At 44.6% G+C, this 17365-nt stretch overlaps 2 protein-coding genes across 3 annotated transcripts in view; one reads left to right on the top strand and one right to left on the bottom strand.

Moving 5' to 3' along the window:
• The first annotated feature begins 2469 nt into the window (after positions 1-2469).
• stx4 (syntaxin 4) lies at positions 2470-9812 on the top strand. Its single transcript, XM_072373342.1, has 10 exons — positions 2470-2661; positions 3014-3118; positions 5240-5339; positions 5582-5656; positions 5733-5803; positions 6121-6229; positions 7830-7903; positions 8202-8339; positions 8419-8529; positions 9434-9812. Exons 1-10 carry the CDS (start codon positions 2632-2634, stop codon positions 9509-9511), a joined length of 891 nt encoding a protein of 296 aa, XP_072229443.1. The 5' UTR covers positions 2470-2631; the 3' UTR covers positions 9512-9812.
• Positions 9813-10746: 934 nt separating this feature from the next.
• The window catches only part of srcap (Snf2-related CREBBP activator protein), a 32672-nt gene continuing 26053 nt past the window's right edge, over positions 10747-17365 (bottom strand). For both annotated transcript variants that reach the window (XM_072374128.1, XM_072374129.1), the window contains exon 33: positions 10747-16560. In XM_072374128.1, the coding sequence (XP_072230229.1) occupies positions 12169-16560 (4392 nt within the window). In that variant the 3' untranslated portion in view covers positions 10747-12168. The remainder of the gene's footprint in view (positions 16561-17365) is intronic.

The following is a 17365-nucleotide window of genomic DNA, read 5'->3' as shown; positions in this document are numbered from 1 at the left end:
CAGCAATTACCAGTGGAGAAAAGACCTGGATATACCTGTTTTAATTAACTTTTTAAGCTTCTTTTCAGTGTCCTCTACTTAAGGGTCCCGACCCAGTAATTACAGCTGCAGTAGAACACTGTATCACCGCTTTGCTGTCAAACAGGGGCTTTGATTTGCCTCTCTGTCAAGCCTTTGAGCAGTTTTCTTGGACATTTTTCTTAGTCTACCATATGTTAAGTTGGCCGCCTCAGTCCTTGAGAAGATGAATGATTTACACCGTTACAAACTGAGGAAACTGCTCCCTTTTTAGCCTTTTATTAAAACCGATGAATTAAACTATCAGGGTTGTTTTTTGTTCTATACAGGGTGGCTGGAGAAGCTAGCTTGTAATTGGACACCAGAACAATTGTAAAACCAGCATGCTCTTCCCTCACACTGGAAAATGGAAAATTTTACTGCCAACAGCCCTTAAAGCAAACTCCATAACACCTAATGTGGAGCTGCACGGTGCCATCAGCAAAGACTGTGGCTGCACTGTACTGGAGTATGTCTCAGGGATCCTGAAAACAGATTAGGGGGGGGGAAATGGATAAATAAGAAAACAGGACATGTGATATGATTAACAGATGGGATGTTGATATATCGGAGCAGAAAAATCATATTTTTATGATTATTAACTTTCCAAAAGTAAGCTCATGGATTTACAATTTTTATTCCTTGCCTTTAATTCTGTATGAGAGAAACTTTTTGTTTTTGTTCAGTTTTTTGTTTTTATTAAATTATCTTAGTGACGTTTAACCTCCTGTCTTCTATTTTGATCTTTAATTACTTATTTTAGTTCGCGGCCTCCTTTTAAATGTGCTTTATCGGTAAACTTGATCAACTTTCATTGTAGTCTAAACTGTTTAATTAGCAGCTTTGAGAAAATGTTGAACTTGTGTTGATAACACTGAATTTATCAGCAGCAGCTGCATCAAACAGCTGCGTAAAACCTAACAGTGACATGTTTTATTACTGTTTGGCATGTTAGAAATCTGAAGTTCTTGACTTAAAATGTCATAATCATAAACAGCCCTCAATAGTTCCACAAAGGAGAGATGTCAGTATCCTTAAATCATTATTAAAAGATAGTAATTTGCCCATATGTGCTTTACTGATCATGCATGTGAGCCTGCCATGGTGGTGGTGACAGTTTATGCAGGCAAATAGCGCCATCTTGTGGCTGTGAGAATCAAAGCGATCACAGTGATGTTTCAGCTTAACAGTTGAGCTGAGAAGACATCATAACTGATAACATATTCAATAAAACTACAGAGTTAGTGGATGTTTCTCCTACACTGGTTAGTGTAAACAGCTAACATTGTATAGAATAAACTAACAGCATAAATAGCGCTAGTTTAATGATCAATTTTGGTCTAAAAGCTTGTGTAAAGCCTAAAATTGCTTTCGTATAACACCTTTCAGCCATCTTTGCTTCTTTTCCACCAAATGATCTGATTATATGATACAATCTGATTCTAACTTTATTACTTTCAGGCTTAAAGAGCTGTCTTCATCTAAAAGTTGAACAAAGAGTCCTTCAAGAGATGATCTGTGGAGACAAAAGATACTCAGAAAGACTGCATAAGAGTTCATTCAAGGGTTGAGGCTGGGAGAAGTTTGCTGCCTCTCAAACGGTGTCATTCAAAAGAGCTCACGCACTCGAACTTATTGTCAAAATGAACACAGAAGTGGGAAGTAACATTTGATCAAATATTTGTGGAGGAATAGCCAATTGAAAATAAAGAAAAGGAAAGGAAAGTGTTAGAATTTGCACATAAAAAAACCCTTTTTTCAAATCTGACAGAAAAAGCAAAGTCAACCATCCTGTTGCTGTCCTGTTGTTGTTGAGTATCGACTCTCAGTCTACTTAAAAGACCTCTGAACCCTTATCAAATGTAAGTTTGATAAGGAGTAAAACAAAAAGTGAGTGAAAGGTTGTTGTTTTCAGCAGTTTGATGGACAAAAGACTGGCCGAGACAAACATAAATCAAAACTTTTGTGTCTCATTGCAAATCTATAAAATTGTGTTTACTCAGTTATTTGGTCCCTTATACTGAGGTTTTAATAGTCTGTTTACTTATTCATTGAATTTTTCAAATTCAGATCAGTCTGTTAGTGTTGCGAGCTTGGAGGTTGGTTGGAGCTGGGGTAGAGCAGGATGGGAGGTCAGGAAATATTGTTTTAATGCTTTTTTTTCTTAATTCAAGTAGGGGTTTTGTTTGTTTTTGCTTTCACATATCACAAGGAAGTTGTGGTATTTTCCAGTTTCAGTTATAAGTGCTATGCAAATAAAGTCTGACTAGAATACATGGGTGGCTCTCTGAATTACTTTAGTTTTAATTTCGTTTTGTTGAAAAAATTATCAGGAAAAATAGCAGGTGAATATTTTCTTTGTTGTTACACCTGCGGTCACTTGGGGGCGCCAGGGAGTCGACGTTTGGTATTTTAATCACAGAAGAAGAAGTGTTGCCACTGGAGTTTACTTGTTGAATGACAGCAGAGGGAAGTTTAAGGTTTTTTTTTTGTTACCGTCGGGGAACGACTGTCCTTTCTTTGGCGTGGAGTTGCACCGTTTCTGACATCTGACTGTGAACTTCGCCGGAAAAAATGCGGGACCGGACAAAAGAATTAGGAGAGGTGAGTTTAAAAGTTAGCGGCTAACGTTAGCGGTAGCGCGGTAGCCTGCTAACTAGTTCATTGACCAGTCAAGTAACGACCGTTATATTCAGTCTGCTGTGACAGCTGCAATAATTGACAGGGTGAATCAGAGTAAGCTGTTGAAATGATGTTTTTTAAGGGCTTTTTTTGCCAGGATCTTCGCTTTAGCAATATAGTATTGGCAACTTCCGTTCCAGCCCTTTCTCCTTAAAGTATCCGACAGGCCGGGACAGGGCAGGGCTGCTGGGGCTGAGGATCCGTGTAAAATCATCTTAAAAACCTCTCACTGCTTTATCCGTCTTAGTTTTTATGTTTGCCAATCTAACTGCAGTTCGCCGAGGCATCAGATGAGGACGAAGAGGGCAAAGCTCTGATGACCAAACCTGGAACTTCTTCAGCCAAAGAAGAGAAGGAAAATGAGGCTTTCTTCAAAAAGGTGATCTAAAAAATCATCTAAAAATCTGTTTGCAGCTCCTTCAAATTATTCCCACTGTCTTATACTTTGCTTTTATTTGAGGAGAAATTAATTGGTGACACATTCTTGTGAAAGTGAAAGTAGAAGGCAGATATTAGGCTTAAGTATCACACAGGCTGCTGTCTTAGATCTGTTTTGTCAACATTTCAGTCACCTTGTAACTAAGCTGTCATGAACCATGAATTTAAAAAGAAAAAAATCGCTATTTCTTACCACTCAAAAGTTAATATTTACATTTATACGGGTTATGTTATTGGTTACACACAGCAAGCCACGCATATTTTTGTAGACTGAACGTTAGGTGAAAGAAGAACTGCTGGAACTACAACAGGAATTAAAGGCCAGGAACTTAAGAAACCTCATATGTTGAAACAGAACATTAGTTATTTAATTGGTTTAAGTCACTGCTTCCAGTTTAAGAAATATAGCGTTTTTAGTTGAGGTTTGAACACTACTGAGAAAGCCTGGTTGGCTCTGAATGCCAGGGTCTGGCTGAAATAAAGGAAGGTCAAATGACCTGAAAGTATCATAGGGTGATGACCCAGTTTCCTGGTCCCTGCTGATGGAAAACATCCCCACAGCATGATGCTGCAACCACCGTGCTTCATTGCCAGGGTGGTGTTCTTAGGGTGATGTGAGCTGATGGGTTTACACCAGATGAAGTTTTATCCTAATTTTAAAAAGATGATCAGAGGATCTTCTTCCATTATCTTTTGGTGAACTTTTTTGTAAGCGGCGGTTTATTTTCGGGCCACTTTATGTGACTTCTGAAAGTAGCTGGTAGCACTTTATTGTATTTAGGGGCTTCATAGCATTTTCCCATTAAATTTTTTTTCTGTATATTTTTCTTTTTCTGGGCCATCTTTTATGAGAGGAAATTAGACAATTCCCTCCCATAATTCTGTGTGGTGGTAACTTTCAGAGCAAGGATTGGTTAATTTCATACAGTTGTACTGTGATTTGTGCCTCCACTACTTCAGAGTGTGGTCAGGTTCTTGTTGCTGTATGCTTTTCTTTTCTTAAAATTACGATAGGAGGTCATTTTTTATGACTATTGGACTGTACTGTGGTTCTTAAAACGGCTAAAAGCTGCAGCTCCAGAGATGTAAGCAAACAACTTTTAGCATAAAACTGCAACAGATCTGGCGGATAACTTTGAGAAGCATTTGTCAATAGCTAACATGATTCTATAGTTAATCTATAGGATGAGTGTGGTCCAGGAGGGCATTTTACAGCTTCCAAGCGCTGCCAGTAAATGTTTTTTCTGCATGTTTTAAAGTCTCGCATTAAAGAGGTTGATGGTATCTGCAAAAAAGCAAAAATAAGTTGCTTCTTAAAGGTGTTTTTAGCATTTTATTTACATCTCGCTGCTTCTACAGAAGGAAATGATCGCAGCGTATAAAAAAATCCTCGAGACTTGAACTTGAATTTTTATCTCAGATGGCGAAGGCGACAGGTTTTGTTAGTTTCTTTTTCTTCAATGATTATTTGAAGACCAAACAAACACAGCTGTTAGACACGTGGGAGACAAGCGCACTGAAGAGAGTTCATGAAAAGCTACGTCTCATGGTAGAAAAAGATCCAGATCTGCTGGGGAAAAGATATGAGTTAAGAGAAGAGTTCAGAGAAACCCGGGTGAAAAATGAGGACAAGGAGAAAATAAAGATGGGCACGGCGCTCGAACTCTGGATTACGGAGTTTAAGGAGATCAAAAGTGTCTGAAGAGTGAAAGGTGAAAGGAAGCTGGGTCAGATTTTCTTCGGTTTTGAGTTCTAGCTCGTTCTTCTGAAGGCTTTTTAGTGAAAGAATGAGGCAGCAATAATCAAGCCTGGATGACACGATCCCAGCGTCATCGGTCCCAGTTATATCTACATTTCTTTCATGACTGTTTAGGTTGTAAAATATGAAAGAAATCCAACCTGCGGTGGCATAAAAATTCAATTTAAATGAGTAAATCTTCCAATTTAAAAGTTAAAAAAGGATCACTTTGATACTTGAGCTTGATGATTGAATGAGAAATAGTTCTGTTTGTCTGATTTCTGCCTGTGAATCCTAACAAATCAGCTCCTTTATCTTTCTCAGGTGCAAGAAATTCACGAAGGGATGCACAATCTCAAAAAGATGGTGTCTGACCTCGAGAACAAGCAGAAAACTGTGCTGGGCGTGGCGCTGCCAGAGGAGAGTACGTAAAGTTCAAGTGCTTGAAACTATCTGACATCAACAAGGAGATTTAAGTCTTTTCCATGAAGTGGATAATAAAGGTGTTTAAGTAAATGTAAAACACGTTCGCAGACTCTCTGTCTGTGTTTTAATAATTCACGGCCCTTATCCTCACCCTCGTTACATTTTGCTGCACAGAGGTCCCTCATGGCGTCACATTTAGGTCTTCAGCTCGCTGAATACTCTGTTTCCCTCTGGGGTTAGGTATGAAGAAAGAGCTGCAAACGCTTCGAGAGGAGATCAAAGTATTGGCAAGCCAGATCCAAAAGAAGCTAAAGAGTGAGTATCTCTTCATTTGCAATTCAGTTTTGTTCTCAAATCACTGGAATCACGACATTTTGCGATGTTTCCAAAGGTATCGAACACAAAAAGGGAGAGGAGGATGGAAAATATATTCCCATAAATGTTCGGATGCAGCGCACTCAGGTAACACCAGAAAACAGATGATTATTCACTTTTAAACGTCGATATAATCTCTCATTACATCTTGGTATAATGTTCGATTATATAAAGACAAAGTTTAATGAAACTGAACATTAAAACTGGGGTGAACTGCCTTGGTTTTAGCTCAAGTTTATGCTCACATTCTGACAAAAATACCTACTTAATGATGATAGATTTTATCCGTACAGTCCAGGCTGCTGCGTTTGAAAGTGGCAGCTTGTTGGAGAGCTTAACTGATTTTTCTCTTAAATTCAGCTTCAAATTACTGCAGCAATCTAAAGTCTCCTCTCTTTTCCCAGCACGGCGTCCTGTCTAAGGAGTTTGTGGAGTTGATGGGCTACTGTAACACCATCCAGGCCCAGTACAGAGAACGTAACGTGGAGAGAATACAGAGGCAGCTGAAAATCAGTGAGTACAGCAGAGATTTGTAATGTGTGGTTTTGTTCAGGAAAATCCCAGTTTGACTAAATGCATCGTCACCGCTGCAGGTTTCAGTCTCATGTGGGTCGTCATGTCACATCTCAGCTGCTGGATTACTTTCTATATTAGAGTTAAAGTGCAACTAACACGCCGGCTTTGTGCAATTAGAGGACTGACATTAGCATCGGGGTCTGCAGTCCCAAGCGAAATATGTGTAATCGTAGGATATAAAAATCACAGATATGACACAAAACTGCTTTATTTAATAGTTGAACACAAAAAAATGTAAATATTAGCAGACATTTGTCAGATTAAGTAGAGGAAGCACATTTTGGAATTGAATGGTGGTGTAGTGACTTGCTAAAACAGTACCTGCTCATCCAAAAGGCCAAAACCTGAAGGAAATGCTCGAATCTGAGCAAGTGGAGGTCTGAAATGAGCTGAAGTTGGCAGAAGCAGCTCCAGTGAATCCAGGTTATTGCTGTAAAATACACACAGAGCCAAAAGTTATTTTAGGAATTCAATAACAGTTGATTTAATCACTGTATTGTTATTATATTATACAGCTCCAGTTTACATTAACAGTTCAGTTCACCTTCAGATGAATCCAATTCATTGAATGCCAAATCAAATGAAAGCTAAAGAAACCAGCATTTTATCTACAGTTCGACTCGATTCCCCCGTCCTGAAGTGGCAGAAAACTCCTGAGACGGCTCCTGCAAAAAGGAAAGTTTTAAATCTGGTCTTAAAGCCAGAGAGGGTAAACGAAGATGATGAATAGAAGAAAGAAGAAGTCGGGTCGTAAAAAGTTTACCACTGAGCAGTCGGCTGCTGTTAGCAGGAAAACCCGTCAATGTTTACAGGACACAATATGTTTTGGATATGGGTTGAAAAATATAAATCATTGATGTTTTTGTTCAGGATAAACTTGTAAATCAGCTTTTTATCTCTTCGTTATCATCAGTTAAGAGGAATTTTCTTTTATTTGTTTTTTTTTGCCAATAAGATTTCTCAGCTTCCTGCATTTATCAAATGTGCCAAAAAAAAGTAGTAAAACGTATCAGTGGCTTAATATTGATATAAGTAGAGCAGTAGCAGTTAAATTCTTCCCTTTAATGACCCTCAAAGTAGTAGAATTTCAGGAAATCAAAACGCAACTTAAAGCTTTAAGTTAAGAAAAATGATGGCTGAGCTGTGGAGATTAAAGTAGTTTTTCAAGCTAAATGTGGGATTAAATGTGCTCTTTTTTGCTGTTTTCCTTGGGTTCTGTAGGTTTTCTCAGCTTAATAATGAACAGAGGAAATAAATCAGAGTAGTCACCAAGAAAACTGTCTTGTAGGTGCAGTTGTGTAAAGCTTTTTGGGATCGTAGGGCGGTAACGTTAAACCTGGCGGCTAAAGAAGCAGCAGGAAGAGCCTGTTTTCAGCGCCTCACACAGGTTTTGATGGGAACAATGTTTGGGGAAACATAGTTGTGGTTTGTCTCAACCAGCTTAGTCAGATGAGAAAGCAGGGGTAAACATCCAGGTGCACCGGTAGAGGCAGTATTATTTTATTTTAACACTTAACTGTTTTACTTCTGACTTCAGCTGGCACCAACGTGACGGATCAAGAGCTGGACACGATGCTTGAGAGCGGTCAGACGGATGTTTTCACCCAGAATGTGAGTACATGTGAGATAAAAGGAGGGTCCGTGCAGAGTGTCTGCTGTAGGGAAAAGGTTGCAGGTGTTTCTCTAACTGTAAATAATGCAGAGTGGTGACAGATTTGCTTGTCTCTAACTGCTCGAACTGGACACAGAATTGGTAAGAACATCCCTAAGATTGTCTTTAGTGTCAGAGTAGTTGATTTAGTGAGGAATCCTGCTGACTTTGTGCAGCTTTTCTTACATCGTTATTACCCTGGGAACTTGTGCCTGTTCACATATTGTTCTGTTCAGCTAATAAATCTGTGGCATGCAGATCCTAAATGATGCTAAAGCCACAAAGCAGGCTCTGAATGAGATCGAAACCCGGCACGATGAGATCCTGAAGCTGGAGAGGAGCATCAAAGACCTGCACGACATGTTCCAGTACCTCGCCATGGAGGTGGAAGCTCAGGTACATCAACACAAATGCAGTCTTTGGGCTAGTTTGGCTCGTAAAAAGCGTTTGATTCTGATGCGTTTGTGTCCTTCAGGGGGATATGGTCAACAGGATCGAAACCAACATCAAGCAGTCGTCTAACTACGTGGAGAAAGCAAAGGACAACACAGAGAAAGCTGTTACTTATCAGCAGAAAGCTCGCAAGGTACAGGGTGCTGTCCTATACAAGAACCTGAAAGGGTTAGCAGGTCCAGTTCAGTGTGACATTAGGTTCTCATCCGATTACCTGAAAGGTGCGAAATGACAAAATGAGAAATGATCTGGTCCTTTCCAGGTCTCAGAATTAAGAAAATGCATCCCCAGATGAACAATACATGACATTAACTAAAGCAAAGACACAATTCCATCAGCTTGTAGAAGCAGCTGTAGCGGTCATGGTTTTCTGTGTCTCTCACATGGTTGTGGAGGAATTTAAGACCTGGTAAGGACCAAAAATACAGCAAATTAGTCCGTTTTAAATTGGATTAATTGTCTTGGAATCATGAACCAAGATTGATAGAATATTTGCACCAAGTAGGATTAAAAAATATAGAGTTCGCTTCTAACCTTCACTTTAATTTAGAGTAGAATTCAGATGTGGATCTGCTACAAAGTCCCACTTTAACCGAGTCGGTGGGCTCGCTCATCCAGCACACATACTGATGGACTACATGCTCCATCGTCTTTATTACTTTATAACTTTACAGGCACCAGGGCGTAACCTGGCAGATGGTTTACAGCTTTAATTCCTGTGTCTGTTTGGGATCCTTTCATGCAGCATCGGGACGATAGTCAGTCATGCAGAGCGGTTTGAACGCAGATGTTTTATGGCAGTAAAACTGTATTTTACTGCATCACCAGTCTAGCATCTGCAGTTAATGTTTCCGCCCTTGTTCTCATTCTTTTTTGCTAATATCACATTTATTGACACCCACACAGTTGCTAAATAACTGGATCCAACTTCCTTTTTATGATAAAACACTCAATCAACCATTTCATGTCGTCTTTAAACTCAAACGTCTGATTTTTATGGATCTATTTTAACCATTTTTGTCTCTTTCCCACTGCAGAAAAAAGTTTGGATTGCCATCTGTGTGGCCATCCTCTTCCTCATCATCCTCATCGCGGTGATCTCCGCTTTCTCCTAGAAACACCAGGCAGCGTAAGTTGGCTGTAGGTCGGTTTGGCAGAAGCACATTAAAAAAGATTAAAATAAAACCCCAGTTTGTGTAAATACAACAGCCCGCCAGATGTACCGGTGACCCCGGTCACTTCTCATAGTCGTCTTCCTCTTAACACAAATTGTTCTTGTGAGCCGTGCTCTGTGGCGTCAGAGCTCAGAAATGACCATAAGCTTGTCAGCTTTTTTACTTCCAATCGAGGCAGAGCTGCCAGTTTTTGTTCATCGAACTCTGAACTGTTGCTTCAGCTGCTCCAACCCCCCCCCCCCCCCCCCCCCCCCAAAAAAAAAACGAGGAACTAAGTGACCTTGAACAAGGCGCGATGCAGTATTGAAACGACACTGGCGCTGATCATGCTGTACTCAGGAACACTGTTTTTTGTGATGCTTCTACATAAATTGGAGACGTAAAGAACAATTTCCTTCATAGCCATTTACAGAAAATAGACTAATATAATTGTACATAACATATTTCTGATGATTTATGCTGATTTCTTTTTTTAAACTTGAAAGCTGTTTGAAACTGCCGACATGTAACAAGTGTAAATATTTTTCCTTTATTTTTTTTTTTGGTGTGGATTAACTTCCCCGTTATAAAATTGTCTTAGCACTGCAACAACAGGCCCGTTCTCCCTTTTATTTGTCCGTACAGTTTGTATTTATGATCCGAGTGTTGTGTAAGCTGCTACAGGAAAAAGTTGAACACAATGAAACCCTTAAAAGTTTTTAAAACTGTGCCTTCTCCATTATGTCCAGCTGGGAAATGTGATTTTGTTTATGTGCACTAACCTTGTCAAGAAGGGATGGAGTCTTTGTTGTATTTGTCTAAATTCAGTTGCTTCGGCTTCTCCGGACACCTGCGCTATTTTTCTTCACCGGTTTGTCAAATTGTGGAAAGTCTCTGGGTGTCATAATGAGACAAACCTGCCGGGAGGGGAAATGAATAATTAAAAGGAGTCCAGCAGTCATTAAAGTGGCCTTGAAAAAGGCTGATGGAGGACAGCGCTGCGACTCATCTACTGTGTGATATTACATCTGTTAAATGTTGCATCACTCATTTATTTTAATATTGGTTTTTAAATAAAATAGTTATCACATTCCATCTCTCGTCTTAATTTTCCCGTCCTTTTGGCCTAGATGACACGGGAAAAACAATCTCATCCCACAAACCCATCGCCACAAATAAAAAGGAAAAATACCAACTAATTTTTTGGTCTTTTTATTCAACTGTAATTGTCTTAATTTTCAAGTAAAACAATGTGGAATTACAAGGGATCAAAGGAATGCAACAAATAAAAAGAAAGAAAATAAAAAAAAGGTATAAGACCACCACCACCACCAGGAACTACTCATCCCCCGCCAAATGTCCCTTTTGCTCAAAATTAAATCGACAATTTACAGTCATCTGGAAAGTTTATTCACATATTTTGTCCAAGTATTTATTTATTTTACACAAACCAAGAGCAATGAAGTGATGGTTGACGAAAGGTCTGGTGAAAAATAAAACAATTTGGTAGCACTGACGCACGGGGGTGGGAGGGGGGGTTCTTTAATGTTTCGCAGGAGGATATTTTGTTTGGCTTTAGTTATGTTTTTCTATTAAATAAGAAGCTCAACACCCCTGCTTCAGGTGCTTCACAAGGCAATTAGAGGTTGAAAACCATTTGGCCAAAGAGGCACTCTTACTTCACTAACATTTACTTGCTCTTTCGATATAAATGCATGACGTGTCTGGGGGGGGGGGGGGACGATTCTCGAGTTCAGTTAATACATTTTCAAACTCTAGCGATACACTGCGAGGTACCAGGGACCAATTAATTGACTGGAATCGACATCGTACAAACGCATCACTACACCACAATGTACTCAAAAAGCTGAGGGCCACTTTTTTTTTTCCTTTCAAATGTGCAAATGAGAAATGTGAGGCTGGATTTAAATGAATCCAATGAAGAGAAATGAGGTGGGAAAACGGGGCCCAAAGCAAAGACGAGCTCCAGCATTAGGCGGCCACACCAACGGACCTGTTCTCTTCCCGATACCCTGGCAGAAATAACAAAATATGCATAACTTATCAACTGACTACATAGAAATAATAGTCAGGACAGCTGACCAATCAAAACCAAACTTTCTAAAACCTCCAACTTACAATAGAACTGGTCACACAAATGACTTGTATGTGTAACTCCAACAGAGGGAGCAGTGAAGTCCCATCTCATTACAGAGTGTTCCAGTCTTTAATGATTACAGTACATAATGTGAACTTGCCTGTGTTACATCTTGCACCTTTGCCCCCCCTCCCAATCCCACCCTTTGAGGCCCGGTGAATTCATCCACTGAGCCTCTCCCACCTGTGTACAGACGCACTATGATGGCGCCACGTTTTTACTGTCAGTCCAAGTCCAGGATCCCTGAGCCTTCCCCCAGCAGTCAGCAGCCGAGCCGGTGAGGGGACCAGCTCCGTGTAGAAAGGCAGAGGGAGGTCCCTGGCTTGTGCCGCACTCTCGCCTCGTGCTTTCCTCAGAGTGCAGACAAAGCAGCAACCTCGGAGGTCATGACATGCTCCCGTATCGTGCCCTATAACGCTCACTCCTGTTTTTTTGTTTTTCTAACCCTTCAGCTCTGTGATCATGTCCTGTTGCGTTGCTGATTAGAGGAGGAGCGGGTGCTCGCGGCCGGAGAGCGCGCCTGCACCGCTGCCAGCGCCGCAACGCTGCGCAGCACCCTGTCCGGCGTCCCCTCAGTTCCCGAACTGCTGGTCACCTCCTGCGTGAGCGTCTGAGACCTCCTGCTGTCCTTGCTCCCCCTCCGTTGGCTCTGCTTCCCCCTCTTGTCTCTGCTCCTCAGCCGCTCGGTGCTGCGGTCTCTGTCGCGCTCGCTGCCGGAGGAGGTGGCGCGGGAGCCTCTGCGCTCCGTGTTCTGGGAACTGATGCTGTGGGTGCGCTGGCTGCTGTTGCTGCTGCTGCGACTTCTGCTGCTGCGTCCGCCACAGTCGCCCTCGCCGTCGCTGCTCATGCTGCTGCAGGCGCTGTGGCCCCGCAGTGAAGACTGCGTGTCGTCTCCTCTTTCCTTTCCTCTCGATGCTTTCTTACCACCGCTGTCTCGCTCCTCCGGTTTGGACCGCTTGTACTCCACTGCCAGTGGTGGAGCCAGAGCGCCGGGGCACTGTCTGGTGGAGCGGGGTGCAGTGCGGCTCGTCTGGTTCGGTGTTGAAGGTTTGCTGCCAGTGTTTTTGTTATTGGAAAGACTCACAGAGTTGCTTTGGGCAGAGGTTGGTACACTTTTAGGCTTTTGGTTCTTGTCGGAGGAGGTGGACGTCCCCGCAGCCCTGCTGCCCGAGTCTTTCCGGGTTGTGTGGCCGGGAGTGTCCACCCTGCCTTTCATTGCCAGAAGCTTGGCTGCTGCATTCAGAGCCGAGCACCTTTTCCCCAGAACTTCAGGCTCGGGAGGTAACGAGGGCGCACTGTTGGTCTGGGCTTTCCCATCCTGACACCCCACAGACTTCCTTGTGAGCCTGACAGACGACGTATCGCTGCCCGAATCGCAGCCCGTGGAAGTGTTGGCGTTGTTTGAAGCATTTCTGTCAGAGCTGCATGCCGGTTTCGCTCCGCTCCTTTCCTCGTTGCCCCTTTCCTTGTCCTGATCTTGCAGCCTGCGCTTGGCAGAGCGCGTCAGCCGCGTCCTGCTCTCGCTGCTGTCAGAGTCTGAGGAAGAGGACGAGGAAGATCTGGAACGCCTCCTTCGAGAGGCAGCGGCGGTGGGCTCCTCGTCCTCCTCCTCTTCGTTTTTCTCCTCCGCTTCTCCTTCAGAAGTGACATCCGCTCGCTTCTTCTTGGCCGGATGTCTGTTCTCATAAGTTCTCTTGTGGTGAGCGCGGCGTGTCAGGGTTGACGTGGAGCACCCAGACGAAGACGAGCGCACAGACTCCTGACTGCTCTGCCGACTCAGGGATCTTTTCTGACAGGGAGCTTTCCGATCTTCGGCAGCTTCCGCTGCTGCCGGTCGCTTAGGCTCTTCCTTCTGAGCGGTTGTCATTTCTCCACCTTTGTCCTTTCCAGAATCAAAATCCTTCGTCTCAGAGGAACTCTCCACCCTTCTTCTTTTCTTTTCTGACTTACGGATGTCCTGCTTTTTGTCTTCCTCTTCCCGGCTGGCTTTATCTTCCGCCTCTACAGCGTCTACCTCCATTTCTGAGTCACTTTTCGAAGATTTCTTCTCGGGCGAGTCACCAGCTGGTGCAGGCGTCGCCGTCTGTGGTCGTGACTCGGTTTGAGCCGGTGTGGACGTCTCTTCTGAAACACCTGTGGATGGGGAGTTTTGCTGATGTGGGGAAACGGCAGCAGTTTGCGTGTTGGACCCTGGAAGAACCGCTTTGGGTGCGACTGCTGCAGGAACCGAGGGGTCTGTGGAAGTGGACGACTGGGCGGTTGTAGTGTTTGTGGCGACCACTGTGAGTGACTTTTCTGGGGATGATGTAGTCATGGTGGGAACAGTCTTTTCTGTGGTTGTAGGGGGAGTAGAGGTTGTGAGTTTGACTTTATCTGTTGGGGGTGTTGATGTTTCTGCGTCTGCCTCCACAGGTGTGACACTGACAGACGTAGAAGGTGGGGGGGGTGTGCAGGCTGCAGCGGGCGGAGCAGCAGGTGTTTCTGAGGACTGTCCAGGCTGTGATGTAACCTGGGCCTGCGCAGCCACTTCGGTTGGTGGCTGTGCGATTGGGACTGTCGTCACACCACCCGTTGCTTCTCCCGGTGAAGTCGTACTTTCAGCAGGTGGTGTTGTTACTGGTGGTGTTGCAGAAGCTTTGTCAGATGTGGTTGAGCTCGACTTTACTGTACCCGCCTGTGCCGTTTCCACAGTAGATGGGTTAGCTTGGGTTGTTGATGCAGGTTTCTGTGAGGCTGCAGTCGGACTCGGTAAAGTCACAGAAACCTCACAGACCGCAGGTGAGGTGGAGGTTACAGCTGGTGCAGAGCATGCAGCAGTTTCAGGTGTTTTCTCTGCAGTGGAGACACTTTCTGATGGAGTAGCTGTTGTGATTACTGCGGCAGGCTCCGCTGATGCAGATGACGCTGTGGGTGGAAGGCGAGCATCTGTGATGGTTTTGGCAGAGTCTGGTTGTGGTGACTTCACAGTTGTGGAAACAGAAGAGGAGTTTGGCTCTGTGGGAGTTGGGGAAGCTGTGGAAACCACAGTTGGTGGCCTCACAGATGGAGGAGTTGATGAGGCAGGTGGAGCTGCGGCAGTGATGGGGATGGTGACACACGTGGACGTTCTGACAGAGGATGCAGAGGGTCCCCGGGTGGATGCCGGGTCTGGGCTTAGAGTTGGAGCTGAACTAACCACCCCGCTGGGTGTTGATGTGGAAGCAGCCACAGGAAGCGGCGAGGACACCCAGACAGAAGCTGAGGCCGGCGTGGAAGCTTGATCCGCCTTTGCTTCAGAGGTTTGAGCTGGATTTGGCGCCGGGCCTGAGACGTGGGCCTCCGTGTCCTCAGCTTTGGTGGACTGACTTGTGTCTGAAACAGCAGCAGAACAGGCCTCGGACGGGACTCTCGGCGCTGTGCTGGGATCCGGTTTAGCTGCGTCAGAGTTCTGTGCTTCACTAACAGGGTCTAGCGTGGTCATGGAGTCTTTGCGGGGACGACCCCTCTTGCGTTTTGGGGACAGAGGCGGGTTCCCATCCTCACTTGGCGAGGTGGGGTGTGGTGAAGGGGTCACTCTGTTGTCATGCTCGGTTAATGCAGGGGGGGTCTTAGGGGGCCGGCCCCTCTTTCTTTTTATAGGTATGACGGGAGAATTGACACCAGACTCTGTGGGAGATGCGGTGGCGTCTTTGCCTGGTGGCGTGTCAGTTTTCTTGGATTGGTTCCCTCCTCTTCCTCGACTCTGCTGCTCTCCCAGCTGAGCAGCCATGCGGGATTCGGTTTCCAGCCTGCGCCGCACAGGAAGGTTTCTGAGCACCGGCATGTCAGGAGAAAGATGGGGTGGGGAATATGGAGGGTAGCTTCGGACAGGCTGTGGCTGCACAGATGAACTCGGGGTGGAGTCTTGGTCCTGAGGGGACTTCACAGCTGCTTTTGTCTTTCCATCAGGGCTCTGTGGTGCGTTATCTTTGTTTGGCTCATCAACAAATCCAGCTGTGTTTTCATCCGCTGTCGCCTCTTCTGAGGAACCCCCACCCCCAGTTCCACTTCCTCGCCGTCTCCTCCTTCGTGGCTCCTTTTCCTCCACCACCGTCACCAGCCTCCCTGGAAGCTTCCTTAAAACTTTGGCTGACGGGGAATCGTCAACAAGGCCCCGCAGCACCTCGCCGTCTGCCGACTGGCGCTTCCGGGGTGATCTGGAGCTGGTACAGGGAGGAGACATGGCGCTGTGGTCTTTACTGTCATAATCTTTAGTCAAATGATCGGCAGGACAGGTCGAGTCCAGAGATGACTCAGACATTCTCCTCTCATTCTCCCCCTCCTTCTCCTCTCTGTCTGCTTTGGAGTTCCTGCCGTCCGTCTCCTCAACACACTGTTTCCCTCCAGGGGGAGAGCTTGTAGGAGGGGAAGGCACTGGACTGGGATGGGAGCGGTTCAGTTGAGGCCTGCTTTTCGTGGTCTGGTGATCTCTGGCGGGAGATGTCGCTTTTGATGACTTGGAGGACTCGTGACTCCTGGCTGATGAGGCGGCTTTGTGGTGATCTGTGCGGGACGGGGTGGCAGACGCAGAACCGGCATCTTTGGCTGCTCCTCGCCCTCTCACACCACAGCGAATTCTTTCAGGCACTTCTTTTGGAGTCGTAAGCTCAGGCTCAGTTTCGGGCGAAGCTCCACGAAGTCGCCCACTGGTCCTCGTGGAGGTGAGGGTCTTGTCTTTGGGTTTACGTCCACGACGGGCTGGAGCTGGCTGAGCAGGTTCAGAAGAAGCTGGTGTTGACAAAAAGTCGTCGTCGTCTTCATCGGATGAAGGCTGGAGCATGAGGCCCTCCTCTTTGGCCTGGTCCAGGCCTTTCCTTGCAGCCTCCACCTGCTCCTAAAAACACAAAAGCACCAGAGGTTTTAAAGTTAACGCTAAAGAGGATCACATGAACAAATGTAAAAGCTCTGCAAGGATATAAAAGAGTTTTTACTCGTCAACAAAATTTAATAAACATCAAAATATTAAGATTGATCTAATTGCTAACCAGTCATGGAGAGAGAGAGAGGACGAGGGCTCTTAGATTTTATTGATTTGCTACTGTTACCTCTACGCTACACTGACTGCTCATTTTTGCTCATCACAGGCGTGTTTACTGGCATACAAGTCAGTGTAAATGGGATTTTTTAACACATTTGCACAGCTTAAACAGCGTTTTTCTGCCCCGTGATGGACCAACAAGTGCAGACTACGCCTCAAACCCTTATTGTACGCGAGTCCTTGTTATCACACTCTCTTCTAGCTCCATGTGGGGATAGGGCGTCCCACTGCAGACACGCACGTGGCCCACTTCATACGACCTTTCTGGGGTCAGCTACACCGAAGCGTCCCATGCACGGACACATAATCAGCCTACAGAACACTGCACTTCTACCGTTAACTTACAATTCTCCTCAAAACAGGGAACTAGGTTTTTATTTTGCCTCTCGTCTTCTTAAGACGAGACACGGACTCGGGGGCCAAGTCCACGTAGTTACAAATTTGTGGGTTTCAGTGAATCCTGATGGACACAAAAACGTTTGGCATCTGTGAATAAACGCCTGCATATTTAGCAAAAAAACCAGCTCTCAGGTAATTTCAAACGATCGTAATACTGTCGACTGTGAATTAAACAGTAAATTTAACTATTATTAAGAGCAAA

The sequence above is a fragment of the Leuresthes tenuis genome, unplaced genomic scaffold (assembly GCF_036924035.1).
Source record: "Leuresthes tenuis unplaced genomic scaffold, fLeuTen1.0.hap1 SCAF_20, whole genome shotgun sequence".
Lineage (NCBI taxonomy): Eukaryota > Metazoa > Chordata > Actinopteri > Atheriniformes > Atherinopsidae > Leuresthes > Leuresthes tenuis.
The sequence above is the reverse complement of the archived record's forward strand: the minus strand, read 5'-3'. Positions and strand labels throughout refer to the sequence as shown.